Source organism: Carcharodon carcharias, chromosome 2 (genome assembly GCF_017639515.1).
Source record: "Carcharodon carcharias isolate sCarCar2 chromosome 2, sCarCar2.pri, whole genome shotgun sequence".
In the NCBI taxonomy this organism is placed as follows: domain Eukaryota; kingdom Metazoa; phylum Chordata; class Chondrichthyes; order Lamniformes; family Lamnidae; genus Carcharodon; species Carcharodon carcharias.
This window is the reverse complement of record NC_054468.1, coordinates 222024553-222049371: the sequence shown is the minus strand read 5'-3', so window position 1 is coordinate 222049371 and position 24819 is coordinate 222024553. Positions and strand designations below refer to the sequence as shown.

At 44.3% G+C, this 24819-nt stretch overlaps 1 protein-coding gene across 1 annotated transcript in view; it reads left to right on the top strand.

Moving 5' to 3' along the window:
• efcab2 (EF-hand calcium binding domain 2) overlaps positions 1-863 on the top strand; it is a 54584-nt gene extending 53721 nt beyond the window's left edge. Inside the window, exon 7 of the mRNA XM_041181076.1 lies at positions 608-863. Within this exon, the coding sequence (XP_041037010.1) occupies positions 608-723 (116 nt within the window). The 3' untranslated portion in view covers positions 724-863. The remainder of the gene's footprint in view (positions 1-607) is intronic.
• Positions 864-24819: the final 23956 nt, after the last annotated feature.

Below are 24819 nucleotides of genomic sequence, written 5' to 3'. Positions count from 1 at the left end.
TGCTAATGGGCACACTTTTAGCAAGAGCAGGCTCAGGATCCCCATTTGGTCCTGACGTCAAGAGTCCAAAGCTGGTGGGAAAATCCAGCCCATTTTGCAACATGCTGATAATGTGAAAGGCACTATGTAAATGCAGGTTCCCTTCTCTCAGTGCAGTAAAGATACATCAGTATATTTACTTCTTAAAATGCTTTTTCACCTGTGTAAATTGTCCTATTATTTATTTTCAGTCCATTTATTATTGAAGAGTTGATGGTAACATTGATAAATATTTTAAATTTTTTTTACATTTTATAATTACATTCAGACATGTTTATTACAAACATTAAGGGCTGTCAAAGTAGTTCCTTTCCGGTGCACCTGTCACACCTTCAGTGCACCATCTTTCAAAGCTGGTATAAGTATTTGTTAGTGTGACAGCGGTTTGCAGTAACAGTGGTGCAATGAAATTTAACTGTGTTTGGACTCAGCCTTCCTTCCCACTTCATGTTTAGTTTCACAAATTCGAAGTGGGTGATAATGACCATGAAGTTGCTTCTTCAAGCTTAACTATTGACCTTGAGATGAGTGAGAAGAGAAGTGATTATGCTATTTTTCCATTCCATAGGGGAACCATTTACACAAGAGGAGATGGAAGAGATGCTGTCAGCTGCTGTGGATCCAGATAAAAATGTTATCCTGTATAAAGATTTTGCAGCAATGATGACTGTTGAAGACACCTGAACACATTATGAAAAAAATCTTCAGAAAAATGCGATGACAAACTGACTCAAAATTAGCAAGATTTGTGATAAATGGATACAGTCGATTTATTTTAGAATTGAAAAATACAGCACAAAATATGTCTGAAATATTTGAAAAGGGTTTTAATCAGGTAAATTTTGTCCTCATTTATTATATCTGAATTTATTACATTTCATTTCTGTGTGTACAAATATTTATACATATCTTTTTTTCTTTGTGTTTGGACAAAATTGTGGGCCGCAACCTCTTCATTTTGAAACTTTGCATCTCTCATACTTTGAGGGCTGGTCACCTTAGCCTCCACTTGGGAGCAGCCCTTTTCACCTAGCACATAACCAATGCAATATCAGGCAGGCGGATCGAATACAGCAATTTGGCATAAGAAGACTTTTAAAGTTTTATTGCAGCTATAGGCACATGCTGGCTTCATTATAGCCCATAAAATTGCTCAATTACATTCAATGCAAGCTTGAGCAATAGCATCTCACCCTACCACTAGGAACTTCAAAGCCCCCTGATTTTAACATTGCTTTCAACAACTTCAGACCTCAACATAAGCTTGAGGAACAGCACCTAATCTTTCTGCTGGGCACTTTACAGCCCTCTGAAGTCAATATTGAGTTCAATAATTTTAGATTGTAACCTCTGACCCATTTTGTTTCCTGTTTCTTTGCTAGTTTGTTTTATTTCTCTTTTTTCTTTCCTTTTGCTTTCGGACGGCAGCTACTCATACCTCCTCTAGACATATCTTTTATTTCATGTTCCGTTACCACTCCCTATGGCTTTGCATCATTAAGCCTTTCATTTAATCTCTCCTGCCCTCCACTCTATCGCGGACCTTTTCTTTTATTTTTTCTTTCCCACCTTCCCCCTTTTCACTTGCCCCAAACCCATCACATCTCTAACTTCTTCCAGTTCTGATGAAAAATCACAGAACTGAAACGTTAATGCTGTTTCTCTCTCTGTAGATGCTGCTAGACCTGCTGAGTATTTCTGTTTTTATTTTAGTCCCACTTCCTTGCTCTTTCCCCTTAGCCCTGTATTTTTTTCTTTTCAAGTATTTATCCAATTCCCTTTTGAAAGTTACTATAGAATCTGATTTCACCACCCTACCAGGGTGCAGGAAAAGAAGATAAGGAAGGTGTGTGTTTGGGTGGAGGGCAGGGGGTGATTAAATGACAGAAGTGATAATGATGCAAAGCAAAAGAAGATATGACAGAAATTAGAGAAACAAAAGATGTGTCCAGAGGATGTGTGTTCTGCAGTGCAGAACACATCTTGACAAGTATGACGGGCCTTGCTCACATCATGGACATCTGAGGAGCAGAAGATGCTGAGCCCAACAGCAAAGGCACACTGGAAGAACATCCATGGCATGCTGGATGGATTGTCATGGCCATGGCTCTGCTGTGAAGCCCACGGAAGGTAGAAAATCACCATTGAGGGCCTGCTCACAATGGATGATGGTTGAGGGGGTGGAGAGGAAGGCCCAGCTGTGTTTGGGAGAGGACGATGAACTGGGGATGGGAGACGAAGGTCTAGGATCGACTGGGAGAGGAAGACATGTCAGGATAGGGTGAAGTTGGAAGTGGGGGGGAATGAAAGTGTCAAGATGGGGTGAGGTTGGGAGGGGGAAATGAAGGTTTCGGGGGAGGTTGAGAGGGGGGAGAGAGTACGAGGGGAGGGGGAATAACAGGGAGGTAGGTGTAAGGGGGGGTTGGAAGGTGTAAGGGAAGGAGTGTGGAAAGGGGAGGGAGCCTGGGGGGAGGAAGGAGTGCAGAGAGGGGAGGGAGTAAGGCTGGAGGAAGAAGTCAGGAAGGGAGAAGGACTAAGGCGGAGGAAGAAGTATGGTGTCTAAAGGAGTCAGGAAGGGGGAGGGACAAAGCAGGGACGGAGTCTGGGGGGGGGAAGGACCAAGGGGGATGGGGCCCAGTGGATGGAAGGGGTTCTAAAGGGGGTAGAGGTCCAGAGGGGGACAATGGGACTGGAGGTTGGTATGTCTAGGTGAACTTGCAAGGGAGGGCTCTGATGAATCCATGAATGCCTCCTGATGAGTGAACTGAGGATGGGTGTGGAACAAGGGAATGGTGAGAATGACTGAGGGCAGAGTGGAGCAGTAGGGTGAGAGGGTGAGGGTGGTTGGTGGGGACTCGGAGGCAGACACGGACCCTAGGGATGGGAAGGAGGAGGTCGGGGAGGTGAATGTGGATGCGTGTGGGATTTTCGGGAAGGAAGGAACCTTCACCTGGACATCCCCGAAGGAAAAGAGTTGTGGCTGGTAGGTCACGGAGGGGAGGTGAAAAGTGATGCCAGTGGCGTCAATAGTGATGGGGGAAAGGAAATGGGTGACTTGGGGGAGGGGAAAAGACAGGGGAGTGCACAAAAAAAGAATGAAGACCATGCTGTCTAAATCAAAAGTGAAGCGACGGTCGTGATGGGCAGGATCAGGTGCAGCATGGGAGTGTGAACATTGGGTGGGCGGAGATGCAGGTCAGCTCAGACAGGCAGGTCAGCAGGCAGCATTCAAAATTCTCAGAGCATTGAGATGAGTGTGATACGTGAAGGATCCACATGCATGGGAGAGTGCTTGCATGTGGCTCCAAAAGGCCCTGCTGCACACACACTTCTCCCTCCAGAATTACTCGTTGGCCAGCTGCTCCCTCTGCGGTGACAGAGGACGAGGTTGAGAGGCTCACAGGCAAAGGGGACTCAGAGGGAGTGGCAGCCTCTGAGATTCCTGACTGGATGACCCAGGGGTGAACAGCCGCTGCTGCTCCTCCCTTCAGGCGCAAAAGGGCCACAGCCTGACTCCTTGAGGGAAAGGAGCACCTGGAGGAACATCAAGGTGCTCCGTTTCCCTCTCGCATTGATACTGCAGGAACTCACCCATGGCTCCCACATCTCCGTGTTCTTCTGGACCAGGTCTCCATGGTGTCCCCCATCCTCCCCATGGAAACCTTGATACACGCATGTGTGGGCATCATTTCATCTGAGAGCAGACGGACGCACACTTCCAACTCATGTGCTGCTCTGGTGAGGGCTTCCAACAGCTCTGCATGATGTTCTTGCGCCTTCTGCTGACTGTGAGTTGGAAGTTCAAATCCAGGGCCTCTTCCCCAGTAGTCCTCTGAGTGCCGGGGAGCTCAGCTAAACCTGCCTCCTGCTGCGGACATGAGTCTCTGCGGTTGACCACCAGATTGTGAACCTGAGCCTGAAACGAGGTGTGTGTCTCAGTGCTGGAGCAGGTTGTGGGTGAGCGCTGTGATGGGTCTTCCAGGTTGCTTATTTCCGGCTCTTCAATGGAAGAGATGTCCTCTTGGCTGGAGGTGAGGATCTGGAAGGAACTGAGGGACTGGCTGGCTGAGGGTGTTGGTCGCTTGGCAGATCTCCCTGTGTACCAAAGTAGAGATAATTAGTGTATGGCAGCAGAGTCAAAAGCAGGAGAGAGAGCACTCACATTTGCGTTGAGAAAGGGATGACGTGGTGTAGCATCTTCATAAGGGTGTTCACCGCCAACCTCACCATCACCGCAGGCATGGTTCACATCCTCACCAGTCAATGCAATGGCACACTCCTCATAGTGAGTGAAGGGCCTAATGTGGGCCACTCCACCTCCGGACTGGGATGTCTTCCTGCTGATGTGTGCAGGTTTCTCCTGCGTGGGAACAGATGGTGAGTGTGTGAACAGGACACATGGAATGTTTGTGTGGTGAGAGGAGGCATGGACAGGATGAGGACACGAGCTCGAGAGGATATGAGCCTGATGGAGATGTGAATGTGTGTGTGAGAGTGGTGATGTCCCTTGAGGTGTGAGATCCCTGTGGATGTGTGATGTGTTTGTGGGTGTGTGAGTTGAGAGTGATGAGAAGAGTGAGTTACCCTGGCGGAACAGATGAAACCATTCATCCTGTAGTGGCACTGGGTGGCTGCCATCCTTTGCAGGGCATTGGCACTGACTACCGCTGCCACTGCCTCTCATTCTGGATTAGTGATGTAGCTGCCCATCCTGTGGCCAGAGCAGGGGTAGAGGACTTCACGGGGGGCCTCCATGGTGTTCAAAAGGCGCCCAAGGGACTCGTCACTGAAGTGGGGGGCTGCAGTCTTTTTTCCTTTTGAGGCCATCCTGTCTTCCTTGTAGAAGTCCCGGGCTGGAAGCGCTGAGATGTGTACACACTGCTGTACTTTAAATGTGGCACCCGGCGTGATGAAGCAGCGAGGTGATGGCGTGGCGGGTGAATGAGAGCCCACCTGCCATGGAAATAGTGTTTTTGCCGGGATTGCATAATTAATACAGTGGGTTTGGGATGATACAGCGTGAGAAGCTGCCATTGCGGCTGGTGGGTTTTACCCGTCTGCTACCTCACTTGGTGCAAATCTGGGACAATTCTGCCCATTGTGTCTGCACTGACTCTCCATAGGAGCAATTTACCTAGTGCTGCTCCGCCGCCTTCTCTCCTCCTTAGCCCTGCACATTCTTCCTTTTCAGATAACAATCCAATTCCGTCATTGAATGCCTCCACTGAACCTGCCTCCACCACACTCTCAGGCGCTCCATTCCAGATCCTAATCACTCACTGAATGGAAAGGCTCTCCCTCATGTCATCATTGCTTCTTTTGTGAATTAACTTAAAACAAGTGTGTAACATTTGCAATTCTCCAATCCTCTGGCACCACCCCTGAGCCTAAGGAAGACTGGAAAATTAGGACCAGTGCCTCTGAAATTTCCACTCTCACTTCCCTAAGTATCCTTGGATACATCTCATCCGGTCCTGGTGCCTTATCAAGTCTAACTACATACTATCAACATCCTGGGGGTTACCATTGACCAGAACCTGAACTGGACTAGCCATATCAATACTCTGGCTATGAGAGCAGGTCAGAGGCTAGGAATCCTGCAACATGTAACTCACCTCCTGACTCGCCAAAGCCTGTCCACCATCTACAAGGCACAAGTCAGGAGCGTGATGGAATACTCCCCAATTGCCTGGATGAGTGCAGCTCCCACAACACTCAAGAAGCTTGACACCGTCCAGGACAAAGCAACCCACTTGACTGGCACCATATCCACAAATATTCACTCTCTTCACCACCAATGCACAGTAGCAGCCGTGTGTACTATCTACAAGATGCACTGCAGGGATTCACCAAGGCACCTGAGACAGCACCTTACAAACCCACGACCACTACGATCTAGAAGGACAAGGGCAGCAGATAGATGGGAACATCACCACTTGGAAGTTTCCCTCCAAGTCCCTCACCATCGTGACTTGGAAATATGTCGCCGTTGCTTCACCTGTCGCTGGGTCAAAATCCTGGAACTCCCTTCCTAACAGCACTGTGGGTGTACCTACACCACATGGACTGCAGCAGTTTAAGAAGGCAGCTCACCACCTTCTTCTCAAGGGAAACTAGGGATAGGCAATAAATGCTGGTGCTGCCAGCGAAGCCCACATCCCGTGAATAAGCAGAAAAAGACAACCTACCCATCACCTCCTCCTTATGAATTTTAAATTCTTCAAGTATCTGAATTACGTCCTCCTTCACCATGACCTGTGCAACATCTTGTTCTTTGGTAAAGACAAATGCAAAGTATTCATTTAGTACCCAAGCCATGCCCCCTGCCCCCATGCGTAAATTTCCTTTTTGTCCTAATTGGCCTTACTCTTCCTTTTACCCCCCTTTTATTATTTATATGCTGATAGAAGTCTTTTGGATTCCGTTTGAAATTAGCTGCCAGTCACTTTTCATACTCTCTCTTTGCTTTTATGTGCTTTTTAATTTTCTCTCTGAACCTTCTATATTCAACCTGGTTCTTGGTTGTATTGTCCATCTGTCATAAACACAATTTTTCTTCTTTGTCTTAAGCTCTATTTCTTTTATCATCCAGGGAGCTCTGGATTTGTTTGCTCTGCCTTTCTACTTCATGGGAATATAGCTTGTCTGCACTTGGACTATCTCTTCAATAAAGGCAGCCCATTGTTAGATACCATTTTGCCTGCCAATCTTTGATTCCAGTTGATCTGGGTCAAATCCTTTCTCATCACGTTGAAGTTGGCTTTCCCCCAGTTAATTATTCTTACTCTGGATTGTTCCTTGCCTTTTTTTCCTTAACCAACCTAAACCTTTTGATACAATGATCACTGCCCCCAAATGTTCCTCCACTGACACTTAATCCACTTGGCCCACCTTATTTCCAAGAGCCAAGTCCAGCAGTGCCTCCTTTCTCATTGGACTGGACACATACTGCTGTGGAAAATATTCCTGAACACACTCTCGGAACAGTTGCCCCTCTCTGCCCTTTACACTACTACTATCCCAGTCTATATTCAAATAATTAAAGTCTCCCGATATAATTATTCTATACTTCTTGCTACCTTTCTGTAATTTCCAAGCAAATTTGTCCCTCTACAGCTTTCCCACAGGTTGGTGGCCTATTGATTACACCGAGCAATGTATTTGCACCTCTCCACAGAAGCTGCCTGACCTGCTGAGTATTTTCTGTTTTTTTCATTTTGTAAAATTAAGTCTGCACTCTTTGCTAGATATGGCATGGATGGTAGATTGTCAGAGCAAATCCCTTTTGATCAGGATTTAGTTAAGACAAAAAAATGTTGATGGCAGGGGCAGTAAGCTTAATATATTAATTGATGCAGCAGTTTGTCAGATGAAATTACAATTTCTGATTACTGTCAGTGTCAACAAACACTGTACTATTATGATGGTGAAGCCTGCAGTGCAAGCCATTTACCCATTTTCTACCCATCTTTGAACTCTTTAACATTTTGTTTTCTTGACTACCTCGTATAGTAATGGCTTTACTTTGAGGAGATTTTTTGGGATAAGCATGCAGTTCTGGCTGTTAGCTTTTTAAATTTCTATTGTGTGACCATGCTCTGTGAGTTCATATGCCTTTATGTATTTTGCATCGAGCATTTCATGCTAAAAGAAACACTTTGTCCGCAGACAGCTCACCAAGCGAAAATGAGGAGGTTCAGCTAACTCCCTCACAGGAATTGTCGCATGCCATAACAGTAAGAAGGCATCTTTCTAAAATGCCCTTGTGGACCAATTCTAATTTTCTGGTATAAGTATTTGGGCTCAGAATTTCTGATGAGAATAACCCGTGAGGCTATCATTGCTCCCTACTGCAATAGAGGAAATCTGTCAGCGAACTTCTGGAGTACACGCATTCCTAGTTTCTTGCACAAATCCAGAAGTCGCTGACAGAGATACCATACTCCTCCATTAGGTCCATCTGCAGTCCTCGCCAAAAGACTCATCATTGAAACGACTGCAACAGAGCGAACTTGCTTTACTTTCCCACAAGTTCCATTTTAAAAATGGCTGCAAATGTTAGAGCTGGTGCATCCATAAGTAATATGTTAACAGCTCGATTAATAATTATCAATGAACAGCCTCTCTGGCCCTGAGAAATTTTGCGAGCATGGAGTCACATTGCTGAGAAGAAAATGAGCATTGGAGATCCCAAAAAAACCTTTTTTTTACTTTTTCTGTCTGTGTCTTTTACCTCTCTCCCTTAATTCCATCCGTATTTCCCTATCTTTATTTTGCTTTCTGTACATCATTTAAAGCTAATTTGTATTTCATAGTTTGGATTCTGCACGTATCATTGAGGATTCTGATTGGTGAAGAGTTGCTTGTTCTGCTCACACCTGCCACCGATACCCTGTAGAGTGCCACGTTCTAAAAGACGCCAGATTAGAGGAAATCTCTACTGGCAAGCTGCCAGTGAGGGGGGCAGCAAGTGTGGTTCTATTGTTGCCGAGGACAAATTCCGCACCCCCTGCCATTGTGTTGTTCATTATTTTGCCTAAGTTTTCCTTCTCCTATCTGTCATCATCTCATTGGCTGAATGGCTGGGATGTTAAATGGAGCTCACCATTACTAATGTGCAAACCATCCAGTACCTTGTGGCGAGGAGAAAGCCCCTCATGGATTGTGAATCACCGGAAGTTGCTGGACAACTTGAACCCTCCATCATTAACCTTATGAAAACGGCAGTTTGCCCTCAACCTCCCCATTGTTTTTCACAAATTTATTACACTGGCACATTAATTACAAGATCACAAGAAACAGGAGCAGGAATAGTCTGCTTTACCATTCAGCGCAATTATAGCTGATCTTGGGCTTCAACTCCACTTTCCCACTGCTCCCCATATCCCTTGATTCCCAAAGTCTGTTTATCCCATCCTTCAATATTTTTAATGATGGTGCATCCACAACCACCTGATTCAAAACCCAATTAAACTTACTGCAGGAAGTTAGGGCTGGGTCTTAATGGTGAGATTTATGTTCCTGCAATGCAACTAAATGTCTTTGGCCCAGAAAGGAAATCTCTGAAATTATGGAAGCTCATTCCTACAGGTGGTAGTAAATAGTTAACAGAATTTTTAAATCATGATTTTTTTTCTTAATTTTCTTTTCTGTCTCTCTTAATCCAATCTATCTTCCTCTCTTTATTTCCCATTCTTTACTCAGATTGACTCTAATTTACACTAATTCCTTCTCTGTCTTTCCACTCTTTCTTTCTCAAGCCTTAAATCTCATTGGTTAAGGAGCTAGACCATTGGCCACGTCATTCACTAAGATCCCAGAAGACCCATTATCAACTTGCACTTCAAGAAACTTGCATGGCAAAAGGTTTCCGAGCTGAAGGGTGAGTGAAAAAAATCCAACTAATGGGGCATGTCATGCAGTGGCCTGCTCCAGCAAAAACTGGGCCATGAAATAAATCCAAAAGACTACTTTAGCCTGTTAAATTAGTCAGAATACACGACAATTTCCCATTATTCAGAAGACAGGAAGTGTGTTGGGCATCCTGTTTATTCTACAAGAAGCAATTCATTACGGTTGGGATTCATTGGCTGTACCAACCCAAATCCGGCGGAGGGCAAAGGTACAGCTTGCAGTCCATAAGAAATTTGGTGAGAGGGAGTTTCTGCCTTCAACTACTTTAACATGGGTTGAAGATAGGCAGAAACTCTGGGAGTGGTGATCACAAGGTTTACATGCGGGAAGACTACTGGGGAAATTGTAATATGCTTCTCTGTATTTGTGAAAGGGTATTGGGGGGGTGGAGGGGGGAGTTGCTGCTGATAACATACATACCTTCCATTTTGAGCCAAAATCATTTATACCTGGGAGATATGGCTTTGTTAATAATAATAATGTACTTTGCATTATTGATGAAAATTTATAAACAATTGCGATGTTGATGCCATTATTCACATTGAGGATACACTCCATCGTGTTGTGTGGTACCACTACAGCTGAAAGCACTGGATACTGCAAAGGCTACAGGACTGACAATATTCTGGCAATATTACTGAAGAATTTTGCTCCAGCACTTGCTGCGCCCCTAGCCAAGCTGTTCAAGTACAGCTACAACACTGGCATTTACCCAGCAATGTGAAAAATTGCCCAAGTAAGTCCTTTACACAAAAAGCAGGACAAATCGAATCTGGCCGGTTACCACCCCATCAGTCTACTCTCGATCATCATTAGAGTGATGGAAGGGGCCATCAACAGTGCTATCATGCGGCACTTGCTTAGCAATAACCTGCTCACTGACACTCAGTTTGGGTTGTGCCAGGATAACTTAGCTCCTGACCTCATTACCGCTTTGGTCCAAAGATTCCCAAAAGAGCTGAACTCTTGAGTTGAGTTGAGAGTGACTGCCCTTGACATCAAGACAGCAAGTGTGACATCAAGGAACCCCAGCAAAACCGGAGTGAATGGGAATCAGCGGGAAATCCCTCTGTTGATTGGAGTTATATCTAGCACAAAGGAAGATGATTGTGGTTGTTGGAGGTCAATCATCTCAGTTTCAGGACATCACTGGAGAAGTTTCTCAGGATAGTGTTCTAGGCCTAACCATTTTCAGCTGCTTCATTAATGACCTTCCTTCATCATAAGTTCAGAAGTGGGGATGTTTGCTGCTGATTACACAATGCTCAGCACCATTCGCAACTCCTGAGGTACTTTTAAAAAAATTATTCATTAACGGGATGTGGGCTTCGCTGGCTGGGTCAGCATTTATTGCCCATCCCTAGTTGCTGTTGAGAAGGTGGTGGTGAGCTGCCTTCTTGAACTGCTGTAGTCTATGTGGTGTAGGTACACCCACAGTGCTGTTAGGAAGGGAGTTCCAGCATTTTGACCCAACCACAGTGAAGGAACGGCAATATATTTCCAAGTCAGGATGGTGAGTGACTCAGATGGGGACTTCCAAATGTTGGTGTTCTCATCTATCTGCTGCCCTTGTCCTTCTAGATGGCAGTAGTCATGTGTTTGGAAGGTGCTGTCGTAGGACTCTTGGTGAATTCCTGCGGTGCATCTTGTAGATGGTACACACTGCTGCTACTGTGCGTCGTTGGTGGAGTGAGTGAATGTTTGTGAATGTGGTGCCAATCAAGTGGGCTGCTTTGTCCTGGACGGTGTCAAGCTTCTTGAGTGTTGTGGGAGTGTTGTGGGGAGTATTCCATCACACTCCTGACTTTTGCCTTGTAGATGGTGGACAGGCTTTGGGGAGTCAGGAGGTAGATTACTTGTCGCACAATACCTAGCCTCTGACCTGCTCTTGTAATCAGAGTATTTATATGACTAGTCCAGTTCAGTTTCTGGTCAATGGTAACCCCCAGATGTTGATAGTGGGGGATTCAGTGATGGTAATACCATTGAACATCAAGGGGCAATGGTTGGATTCTCTCTTGTTGGAAATGGCCATTGTCTGACACTTGTGTGGCATGAATGTTACTTGCCACTTGTCAGCCCAAGCCTGGATATTGTCCAGGTTTTGCTGCGTTTGGACACGGACTGCTCAGAGTCTGAGGAGTCGCAAATGGTGCTGAACATTGTGCAATACTGAAGCAGTCCATGTCCAAATGCAGCAAAACCTGGGCAATCTCCAGGCTTGGGCTGATACAAGTGCTAGGAAATGACCATCTCCAAGAAGAAAGAATCCCTTGGCATTCATTAGCATTACCATTGCTGAATCCCCCTATCAACATCCTGGGGGTTAACATTGACCAGGTACTGATCTGTAACAGCCATATATATACTGTGCCTACAAAAGCAGGTCAGAGGCTAGGAATCCTGTGACATGTAACTCACCTCCTGACTCCCCAAAGACTGTTCACCATTTACAAGACACAAGTCAGGAATGTGATGGAATACTCTTCACTTAGCTGGATAAGTGCAGCTCCAAAATCTCTCAAGTAGCTTGATACCATCCAGGACAAAGCAGCCCATTCAATTAACAACCCACCCACAAGCACTCACTCTCTCCACCAATGGCAGCAATATGTACCATCTAAAAGATGCACTGCAGGAATTCACCAAGGCTCCTTAGACAGCACCTTCCAAACTCACAACCACTACCATCCAGAAGGACAAAGGCAGCAGACACATGGGAACACCTCTGGCTGGATGCTCCCCTCCAAGTAACTCACCATCCTGACTTGGAAATATATCACCTTTCCTTCACTGTCGCTGGGTCAAAATCCTTGAACTCCCTCTCTAACAGCACTGTGGGCGTATCTACACAATATGGACTGCAGCAATTCAAGAGGGCAGCTCACCACCACCTTCTCAAGGGCACTTAGGGATGGGCAATAAATGCTGGCCCAGCCAGTGAGGCCCACATCCCATGAATGAATAAAAAAAAACTTTCCTTCCCCTTCACAGATCTTTATTTGTTGAACAAAGTGGGATATGTTAGAGCTGAGAAATTGAACACTTACCCACTATTTGTTCCCAGCATCTCTCCATCTCAGTCACAGTGAAAAGCAAGAAAAACTTGCATTTGTATAGCACCTTTCACACCCACTGGACGCCTCAAAGCACTCTACAGCCAATGAAGTATTTCAGAAGTGTGGTAACTGCTGTAACATAGGAAACATTGCAGCCAATTTGCACACAGCAAGCTCCCACATACAACAATGTGAGAATGAACAGATAATCTTTTTAATAATAATAAAAACAAAAAACTGCGGATGCTGGAAATCCAAAACGAAAACAGAATTACCTGGAAAAACTCAGCAGGTCTGGCAGCATCGGCGGAGAAGAAAAGAGTTGACGTTTCGAGTCCTCATGACCCTGTTCTGTTGAAGGGTCATGAGGACTCAAAACGTCAACTTGTTTCTTCTCCGCTGATGCTGCCAGACCTGCTGAGTTTTTCCAGATAATCTTTTTAGGTGATTCTGGTTGACGAATAAATGTTGGCCAAGACACCAGCAATAAATCACCTGATCTTCTCAGAAATAGTGTCATGGGATCGCATCCAAGCAGACCAGATGGGGCCTCAGTTTAATATCTCACTTGAAAGACAGTACCTCAAACAGTGCAACACTCCCAGTACTGCAGCGGAATTTCAGCCTTGATTTTGGTGCTCAACTACTGAACCCAGAACCTTGTGATTCAAAGATGCGAGTGATTAACTGTGGTTAATCTTTCAATACATGACTTACCCCTATGCTCCAGCCATTTGTCGGCCAACATATCCATTCTTGTGATGCACTGCCTTCCTACGTCAAGTGGAAAGCAAAAAGGCTCATTGCCCAATAGGATGATGTTTGTCTGTCAGCCAAACAGCCATTTCCCCCCCTCCCCCATTTTCAATATTTTTATATCTGGCAAAAAGAAATAGTCAAAGAAAATGACAAAAAGAAAACCTTTTTTACGTCCCGATGACTTTTCTCCAGGGTTGCCCACAGCAGTGTGCTGGAGATTGATCTTCAATTCCTGGAGACTCCAGTCAATCCTGGAGGGTTGCCAATAGCCACAAAAGACACAGAGCAATGTTCCAACTTCCAAAATCAACAAAGCAAACTCGCGCCCCCCACCCCCACCCCAAGCTGCAATCCTACTGGCCTCTTCGACAAACTCTGGCTACTCATTAATGCAGGGCTTGTCTCATTATTGCAGAGCTGATCTTACTTGTGTATTTAAGACCGAGATAGATAGGTTCTTGATTGGTAAGGGGATCAAAGGTTACGGGGAGAAGCCGGGAGAATGGGGTTGAGAAACTTATCAGCCATGATTGAATGGTGGAGCAGACTCGATGGGCCGAATGACCTAATTTCTGCTCCTATGTCTGATGGTCTTATAGTCTACTCATTTCAAGTTCAGCCTTTACAGCTGTCTGATAATGGAGACTTTCATAGCATTGGACCTTTCTGGATTCATCCCCAGATCCCAGAAGTGAAACCAAGGCATTGCATCATTCAGCCCTCACCTTAGGTTCAGTACTTTTGGTTTTATGCTAGAAGAGTGGAAATAGTTGATGGGATTTCCACCACTTCTAAGTGATTTATGTCCTGTCACAGCATGTTAGGGCATTATATCCATTTCAATTCTGTTTTTCGATGTTGTAGTGGTTTTCTCATGTCGCAGACAGCAGTGTTGAAAAGCTAGCAATCCATTAAGAAGCTTTTTCAGGGTTTTTGACCCTTACAATAGATTGGGACCACCATTTGGAAGATTTCCAGCTATGTTTTGCTCACTGCTATAGGGTTTAAATGCTTATTTTCGGTGTGGTAGAAAATGCCATCAAAACATGTTGGTGAATTAGAAAATGGATGAACAGTATTGTGTAGTCCGCACATCTTACCAATAGGGTTAATAACTAAGTAGGCAGCCACACTGGATAATTGAAGCACAGAATGTATTTTTGAACAAAGTCTTCAAGCTGATGGCTTTATATTTTCTTGCAGGGCAGATGTTACTCAATGGCCTACTTCATTGTCTTGTTCAAGGGAAGCTTAAATAGGAGTGGGAAAAGGGATGGAAGGCTTTTCTGATAGAGTTCACAAAGTAGCATGGGTGGAGGCTCCTGAGGAAAATAAACACCTGCATAGTCCAATTGGACCAAATACCCTGTTCCAGTCTGGTGGATTATGTGTAATTCAACCCCTACTTATGACATTAGTACAAGAGCCAAGGGCCAAATGAACAGGAATATATTCTGCTCCAGGTCAGCACTGTTCATTATTTTGTAGCAACTGCCCAGTTTTTATGACGCTTATCTAAAAACTAAGTATCTAGATCCACCTCCTGTATAGTATGAACTGATAATCTACAAAGAGTTGGAAGCCATGGTGTCTGCGGGAATCTCAAGGGGTAAGCCAAGCATTAATGTATTTTGCTTCCACCACAGTGCAGATGATTTCTCTTCAAGCTGGTAAAACATAATTTCAGTCAGACACCACTTCAATAGGTAGCCCAAATTGTGCTGGTCTAATCCAGTAGTTTTCAAATGTTTTTGTGTAAGAGGCCCCTGCAAATATCAACTCACATCTAATTACTGCCTTAAATAATGATAGTTTCTGGGATGGGAGATGGGGAGGGCAGTTTGCTCCCTTTGGAAAGACGTAGGATTGTCAACTGACTAAAGTATTCCTGGAGCTTTCATCACATGACTTGCCCCAATGCTCTAATCATTAGTTGGCCAATACACCCATCCTTATGACGCACTGCCTTCCTATGCCAATTGGCAGCCAGAAAAACTCATTACCCAATTGGATGATGCTTGACTGTCAGCCAAACAGCCCTTTTTCCACCATTTTCCATATTTCTATATCTGGTCAAGAGAAATGTTCAAAGAAAGTTATAATTTATTTTTCAATGTCCCCATGATTTTTCTCTGGGGTTGCACAGAGCTGTGTCTTGGAGATTGATCTTCAATTCCTGGAGACTGCCGGCTGGTCCTGGAGAGTTGGCAACCTTAAAAAGTAGTGTAAAACATCAGAGGGATGTGCAAGAATGTTGAGCTTTGGTATCTGGCTTTTTCTGATTCCACCCTGGGATGGTGGGATCGTCCTATGAGGAGAGATTGAGGAGACTGGGACTATATTCTCTAGACTTCAGAAGAATGAGATGTGATCTCATTAAAACTTACATGGTTCTTACAGGGTTCGACAGGGCAGACGCAGGAAGAATGTCTCCCGTTGTTGGTTGGGGGTGGGGGGTGGGGGAGCAAATCTAGAATCAGGGGACACATTCTCAGAATAAGAGATAGGCCATTTGGAACTGAGATGAGGAGGAGTTTCTTCACTCAGGGGGTGGTGAATCTTTGGAATTTTCTATTTCAGAGGCCTGTGGAGGCTCAGTCATTGAGTATGTTCAAGACAGAGATCGATAGATTTCTAAATATTAAAGATATCAAGGGATATGGGGATAGTACAGGAAAATGGCATTGAGGGAGAAGATCAGCCATGATCTAGCGGAGGAGCAGGTGGAGCAGGCTTGAGGGGCTGAATGGCCTACTCCTGCTCCTATTTCCTATGTTCCACCTCTGCTTTCTGTCTGTCCTTTTCTTTCGTAAGCTATAAATCATTTGTTTGTGATTTGTGACTACTAACAAATTGTGTGCAAGCGAAATGATGAAATAATAACACACTGTCAATAAGATAATAACTGTGAAGCTTCAACGCTGCAGTCAGAGTGCGTTATATAATCTCACAGGGTCAAGATTTGCCCACTATTTATAGGAAACTCAATCAGCGGTGCTAATTCGCCAGAATTTTATGATGCCAAATTCAAGTGTTGGCAAAACATCAGTATGGCATTGTTATCACTCCTTGTCATTCTCTTTTTTAGTAATGATAATATCATGTATTGATTCTCTGACAAATACAAGCAGCACTTGGATCATATTTTCAGAAACCCACAAGTGCTAACAATATCAAATTAGGTTATAAACTTATGTAGCTATTTAATATCATGATGTAACAATTTAGTGTTTAATATGATTTCTGAGTGAATAGGTTAACATTGATTTAAACTAAATACAGCAACAACATCTTGCATTTATATAACACCTTTAATGTAGTAAAACCTCCCAAACGTGAAGGTCCATCTTTTTCCAGGCCTTAAATGTCAAGGTTTCAGAAAACTAATGGAAACATTGTTAATTTGGTTGTTGTAATTTGGGATGTTGGATCATAACACAATATATGCAAAGTATATACTCTAAGACAATAGATATATATAAAGAAAAGGCTTGTTTTTAGATACCAGATGTCCCATAGTACTTTCCAGCCAATGGAGTACTTTTTGAAGTGTAGTCATTGTTGAAATATAGGAAACACAGCTGCCAATTTGTGCACAGCAAGCTCCCACAAGCAACAATGCAATAATAATCCAGTAGTCTGATTTTATGATGTTGCTTGAGGGTTATGTATTGGCCAGGACACCAGGGATATCACCCCTGCTCTTCCCTGAAAGAGTACCATTGGATCTTTTGCACCCAACTAAGAGGGTGGATTGGGCATTGGTTTAATGTCCCATCTGAAAGACAGCACCTCCAACAGTGTGACACACCATCAGTACTGAATTGGAGTGTCATAAAGATGTCAATTAATGGAAGGCGTTTGAAAGGGGCATGGAGGAGGAATGGGGAATAGGAGGGAGAATGAGTAAAAGCTCTTACATAGAAACATAGGGACATAGAAAATAGGAGCAGGAGTAAGCCATTCTGCCCTTCAAGCCTGCTCTGCCATTCATTATGATCATGGTTGATCATCCAACTCAATAGCCTGCTCCCGCTTTCTCCCCATATCCTTTGATCCCTTTCACCCCAAGAGCTATATCTAACTCCTTCTTGAAAACATACAATGTTTTGGCCTCAACTACTTTCGAAAGTTTCTCCATCCCAGACTATGGTCCACGACTCCTCTGAAGAGCTGTTAACTACGAGTCCTAGAGAAGCTGGCTGAATCCCCCAAAAATTGCATGAGGCAGTCACAGGAGGACAGGGGTTGAGATGCCTACCCCTCCCACCTCTCCAAAGATACCGGCCAGGTTGGAGGTGCAGTTTGTGGGTTCGTTACCCACACTCTTATCACGTGTTGGCAAGAATTTGCCGGTGCCAGGAATGCTGGGCAGGAATCCTGGAATAGGATCCCACCCACCTTTTTCAAAGCTGAAAATCCAGACCATCATCCAACATCCAGTACTGGATGAGCAGAAATTTCCTCCAACTCAATATTGGGAAGATTGAAGCCACTGGCTGGGATTTTCCACACTCGTTTTGGTGGGGCCCACCATGGGAGATTCAGCAGCTCAGCCAAAACTACATTGACTTTAGGTGGGACCGGACCATCTCAGCAGCGGGTGGGGCTGGAAAATTGTAAAATTCCACCTATTATCTTTAATCCTCTCCACAAGCTCCACTCGCTAACCACTGAATATACTCTCTCCTACCAACCAACCCCCCCCACCCCCCCCTCCACAACTCCTCCCCGGCACTGTGTGAGGCTGATTTAGAATATTCAAGCTTGGTTTTGGATTTGACCCCATAATAAGCTTTCAAACACATATCCGCGCCATCACCAAGGGCACCTATCCAAACCTTCATAACATCACCCAATTCCTACCCTGCCTTAGCTCATCTGTTGCTGAAACTCTCATTCATGCCTTTGTTACCTGTAGACCTCATACTCCAATGCTCACCTGGTTGGGCCCCATCTTCCACCCTCTATAACTTGAGTTTGTCCAAATCTCTGTTGTCTATATCCTAGCTCACAGCAAGTCCCATCTCCCTATCGGCTCTGCATTCACTGACCTACATTGGCTCCTGGTCCGCCAATGCCTCAATTTAAAAATTCGCATCCTGGTTTTTAAATCCCTCCATGATTTCACCTCTTCCTAACCCTCTAACCTCTTCTGGCCCAACTCTGAGATCTCTGTGCTCTTCCAATTCCAGCCTCTTATGCAAGTTGCACTTTAATTGCTTCACCATTGGTGGCCATGATTTCAGCGGCTTAGGATCAAAGTTCTGGAATTCCTTCCCTAAACCTCTCCACCTCGCCACATCTCCCTCTTCCTTTAAGGAGCTCCTTAAAACCTACCTCTTTGACCAGGTTTTTGGTCATCTGTCCTGGTATCTCCTTATGTGAAGCTCCTTGGGTCATTTCACCAGGTTAAAGGCACTACAGAAATGCAATTTTCTGTCATTGTTCTTATCTAATACATGACTCTAACTAAGTGCTGGTGATAATAGCAGTTCAATGCTTGATGTGCTTATGTCCTGTGCAATTCTAAAAGAGGAATGAATCCATTCAAGAAAATGAGTTAATGCCCTCCATTAAGAGAGGAAACTAATTTGAATGCTCAATGATTCATCGGCCATTATATCATCAACCATAATTTCTGGTTTAGATTGTATCTTGGACTCTTATTTCTACATTACTGCAGTGAGGACATTTAAAAAAAGCACTTATTGGCTGTAAAGTGCTTTGTGATGTCCTGAGGTTGTGAATGGCACTATATCAATGCAAGTCTTTCTTTCTGATAAAAAGGTTTATTTTCTTGTACAGGATGTAAAGACAATTGCACATTGTGAGCATTTAAACAATAAAATAATCACGGTTAACAGGAACAGGAGGGTTGAGTATTATGCTCAAGCTGACTGACTACCTTCAGCCTGGGGTTTGCAAACTATTGTACTTGTATTGATTAATATCGGTCCTCATACTTCCCTGTGGATGTTGACTGCTCCCATCTACCACATGACATAAAAAAGGGCCTCCATCATGTGCATTTGATCAATTGGAAACCATGGCCATAGTTATAGAGCAGAGCTGGGCAATATAACTCACATACAGCCGCAACAGTCAGCAATGTACAGCATAGCAGCAAAATTGAAATAAGAGGATGCCAGTAGGATTCATTAAGTAAAACTCGTCACTATTCTAATTTTCCTTCCCCTTTCATTTCCACGCCCTAGCAATTCTGTAAGTGCAAGACGAGGAACGCTCAAAAAAAGTCAAGTTTATCTATTTAAAAGCAGGAACTAGCTCCTTATCACAAAATAGGTTTCTCCTAAATAATCTTTGGGAAAATAGTCCCTCTTTTAAGAAAACTGTCAGGCTTGGTCTAATGAGTTCCTTGGTTATATACTTGTTACCTCTTAGGGAACAAATATTAAATGAACCCACTTGTAATTGCACCTCTCAGAAACAAGCCACTCATCTGAAAACATTTCTGTCTGAAATCCAGGCACAGGTAACAGTGTGAAAAGAATTGATTGACTGCTTCTAGCAGTCTTCAGTTCCAACGTCCAACCACTCTGTTTGGTTGATACTGACAATCCAGTGGATAAAAAAGTAGATACATTGGCTCCCAGTCAAGTAATGCCTGGATTTAAAAATTCTTATCCTTGTTTACACATCCCTCCATGGCCTCGTTGCTCCCTATCTCTGTAATTTCCTTCTAGTAATTATTGTTTTGATAAACATAGGACTGTAGCTTTAAGAATAATCCTGCATTGTAAGATCACATGATCTGTGTAAACCAATGGGTTAGCAGCATGGGGAAACCTCTAGGAGAGAGTCCTTCTTTAGTTATAGCGTTAGATGCACACATGTAGTTGCTGTTGCTGTCTTGCCTGGAAAATCAACTCTATAACACACCACCAGCCCCACAGCCCTCCAAGATATGTGCGCTCATCTCATTCTGCTCTCTTGAGCATCCCCGATTTTAATTGCTCCACTATTGGTGGCCCTAGGTCCTGGAATTCCTTTCCTACATCTCCCCACCTCCCTACCTCCCTTTCTTCCTTTAAAACATTCCTCAAAAACTGCCTTTTTGACCAAGTTTTTGACCACCAGGCCTAATATTGTCTTATGTGGTCTAGTGTGTAATTGTCCTTTGTAGCCCACCTATGAAGCACCTTGGGACATTTTTACAATAAAGGCCTTATATAAATATAAGTTCTTGTTGTTTATTTATCTGGTAAAATCCTGACAAGCTGACACAGGTTCAAAGGTTGTAGGTCAGCTGACAATTGGCATGTATTTGCCCTTGTTGCCCAAACTCAAGAGGTGTGAATGGCGAGGGAAAAGCTGGAAAAGAAGAAGCACATATTGAGTTGGTGCTCAGAGATGTTCAGGTGCTGAGCTGCACCGTCACCTTGTGAAAATGAAGGCATTGCAATTCATGAACCCTGAAATTATTGGTCCATTAGGTGGCAGTGTGCTCAAGAACATTTTGCTACCAACATTCAGAAAAGGCATTGAAGTGTGAATGGTGAGGAATATCAGATGCCCATATTCATTCATTAAAATGAAATATATAATTTAATTGGTCTTGATTACCTGGGTGCAATTCCATGGGAGATGGAGCAGTATTATAGGAACATAGAAACGGGATTGGGTCATTCAAACCCTCGCACCTGTTCCACCATGAAATTCCTAGTTCTAATAGTTCTGGTCTTTCCCAGCTCCCCCCACCCTCACCAAGGGGAAACTCTTTTTCACTATCTACCCTATCGACGCCTTTGATCATCTTAAACACCCCAACTTTAGCACCTCTATGCACCCCTATGGTAAAGGAGGTCTTGTGGTGCAGTGGGTAGTGCTCCTGCCTCTAAGCCAGAAGCTTTGGGCTTAAGTGCTACTCCAGGACTTGATGGCCAAGGGAGATGTGTTTGTAATGTGGCCAAACAACTTGTAAATTTTTCCAACACATGGCAGGTGGTAAGAGTGGGAGTGGAAAGTCATGTGATGGAAAGAAATTGTAGTCTCTACTACAACTCCAACATGTAGGTAAAAGTGTTTTTTTTTTGCAAAAATATACTTTATTCATAAATCTTCAACAACATTTCGAACCATTTCAAAATCACCATTACAAAAATACAATCAGGTTCAACTTTTACAACATAAATCACAAGGTGTATCAGTACAAACAATGAATATTACAATCATTGGCAGACATTCATTTTGAGCTGTACATCTGAGGGGCTCTTTACAGTTCCCAGCCCCTCGGTGCACTATGGCAGAAAGGTCTTAGGCAGCGACCCTTCCCCATTGCGCCTTTGTGGCGGCTGCCCCAAGCTTTAGTGTGTCCCTCAGCACGTAGTCCTGGACCTTGGACTGTGCCAGTCTGCAACACTCGGTCGGGGACAACTCTTTGCGCTGGAAGACCAACAAGTTATGGGCAGACCAAAGAGCATCTTTTACCGAGTTGATGATCCTCCAGCTGCAGTTGATGTCTGATATTCCTCACCATTCAGGTATGGATCAGATTGGTGCCAACAAGGTGTGTTCCAATCCCTGTTTTGGCTGGGGTGACTTCAGGACTGTCCTCCTACCCTTGGTGGAGATTGTGGTGCTGTGGGTCAGACCTGCCTTTGGGCAGACAACTGAAGAAGAAGATTCATCTATGGCTTAAGTTGTATTTCCTATGCTCTGATAGAACGTTTCCCCTTTTTATTCAGATGGGCTATATCACAGTGGTTCCAATGCACACGCATCCCTCTTATCAGCTGACCTTATGAGCATTGAGAATATGTCAAAAAGGCAAAAAGACCCACCAGCCTTAGTGTTTTTAAAGAGTTCTGAAAGCTGCGAAATGTCTGATTCTTTTGGCTAATGAAGACATTATGATTTATGAAGCACATTGTCTCCTCGGGATTTGTTCGTAAGCATGACTGGAGTCATGTGATCTAAGAAAAGCTTAATTGTTCTCTGTCTTCCAATGGGAACTGGATTAAAAAAAAATCATTTTTACCAGGATGCTCAGTATAAGGAGATTGTAACATTACAGCAAAGAGAAATTATTGCCAGGCTCCGGTTAAACAAAAAAGAACTCTCAAAGGTGTTTTGACCCACACATTACCAATGTTCATAATAGAAAGGGCTTTTATTTTATGATTAAAGGGTTCCTTTCAATTGTGCAGCAGCCACTTCTTTGTATTTAGAAGTTAATGTATCCTATTCATATGGCGGACACTTTGCTACATTCCTTCCTTCCTTCCATTTGTCCGTTCAAAAGAATTACTCATCCTCCCATTTCCCCAGATCTTCTTAGGCAGTCCCTCGGGGTCGAGGATGACTTGCTTCTGCACTAAAAATGAGTTTTCAGGTGACTGAAGATTCCAATACACGACCTACAGTCTCTGTTGCAGGTGGGGCAGACAATGGTGAGAGGAACGTGTGGGTGGGGTGCCCAGGTTGCCATGTGCTCCTTTCCTTGTCAATATTAGGCTTCAGCTAGGCCTTGGCGATGAGACTTGAGGTGTTCGACTCCTTCCCAGATGCTTTCCCTCCGCTTTGGGCGGTCTTGGGCCAGGGACTCCGGGATGTCAGTGGGGATGTTGCACTTTTTCCAAGGACACTTTGAGGTTGTCCTTGAAGTGTTTCCTCTGCTCTCCTGGGGCTCACTTGCTGTGTTGAAGCTCCAAATACAGCACTTATTTTGGGAATCTCGTGTCAGGCATTTGGACGATGTTGCTTGCCCAGCAGAGTTGATTGAGCATGGTCAATGCTTCGATTCTGGGGATGTTGGCCTGAGTAAGAACACTGACGCTGGTTTGACTATCCTGCCAATGGATTTGCAGGTTCTTGTGGAGGCAGTGCTGGTGGTGCTTCTCCAGAATTTCAAGGTGTCTGCCGTACATAGTTCACGTCTCTGAGTCATATAGGAGGATGGGTATCACTACTGCTCTGTAGACCATGAGCTTAGTGCCGGGTTTGAGGTCCTGGTCTTCAAACACACTCTCCCTCAGGCGGCTGAAGGCTGCGCTGGCACACTGAAGGTAGTGTTGAACCTCGTTGTTGATGTCTGCTCTTGTTGACAGTAGGCTCCCAAGTTATGGAAAGTGCTCCACATTGTCCAAGGCCTTGTCGTGGATTTTGATAAACAGGGGGCAGGTTAGTAGAGGACCTTTGTCTTACGGACGTTTAGTGTAAGGCCCATGCTTTCGTACTCCTCGGTGAAGGTGTTGATGATGGCTTGGAGTTCGGCCTCCGAGTTTGTGCAGACTCAAGCATCATCTGCATACTGTAGTTCAATGACAGATACAGCTATACCTCACACTTGATAAACCTCATGACCACAGTTCGGGTAACGAGCTGGTTAAAACCTACAGGGAGGAATGAGGTTAATCTACTGAGTTGTAAGGAATAGCTAGAACAACCTGCTGAAAATGAGAGGCCTCAGAGGAAATGTTGACTGAAGAAAAGAGTATTTGAGGATCAGGATATCAAACCCAAGACAAAGGTCATGGTTTACCGGATGGCAGTTATCCCTGCGCTTCAGAGACTTGGACAACTACAGCAGGCACCTCAAAGCACTCGAGAAGCACCACCAGCGGGGCCTTTGCAAGACCCTCCAAATCCGGGGGCAAGATAGGTGGTGCAACAGCAGCATCCTCTCCCAAGCCAACTTGCCCAGCATCAACGTACTAATTACTCAAAGCTAGCTCCACTAGACAGGACATGTTATTTGTGCGCCTGACACCAGACTCTCAAGGCAACTGTTCTACTAGGAACTCGGTCACAGCAGGAGTCACCCAGGAGAACAGCGGAAACACTTTAGGGATGTCCCACAAAGCACCCCTGAAGAGGTCAAACATACCCGTTGACTCATGGGATACCCTGGCTTGTGACTGATCAAACTGGAGAAGGCTCATTTGGGAAAGCGCCAAACACATGGAGAGTCCTTGTTGGTAACATGCAGAGGTGAGGTCAAGGCGTCATAGAGAGCGCACAAACCTCCAAATAACCCATCTATTCAACTACCTGCCCCAGATGTAGCAGAGTCTGTAAATCGTGCATTGGACTTATCAGCCATCTCAGAATCCATCAAACCAGAGTAGGAGCAAGTTATCCTTGATCTCCGAGAGACTGCCCAGGAAGAGAAGATACTAAGATGCTCAAGAAGGTAGCAAAAAGATAATCAGAAATAATACTTTTAGATATACTAGGGCAGAAGGACAAGTGGGCACAGGCTCAGGGATGTGAAAGAGAAGACCAGGACAGATGTCAGTAAATCCTTTATCACACAATATCAACAGCTGGAATAGTTAATCAGGACTGAACTCACTTAAGAAACTGTTGAATGGGGTAATGGAAAAATTCTGAGATTTGTATTTTGAAAGAATGAGATCAAATGGGATAAGGCTCCTCAATTCAGAGTTGTCAATTAATCCAAGAAACTCTGTTATTTTATTTTAAGTTAAAATGTGATTAATTGTTTTGCTCATATTCATGAATTATATTAGGCATTGAGAATGGAACAGTTTCTACTCTTGAATATTGCTGAAAAGAGAGACAT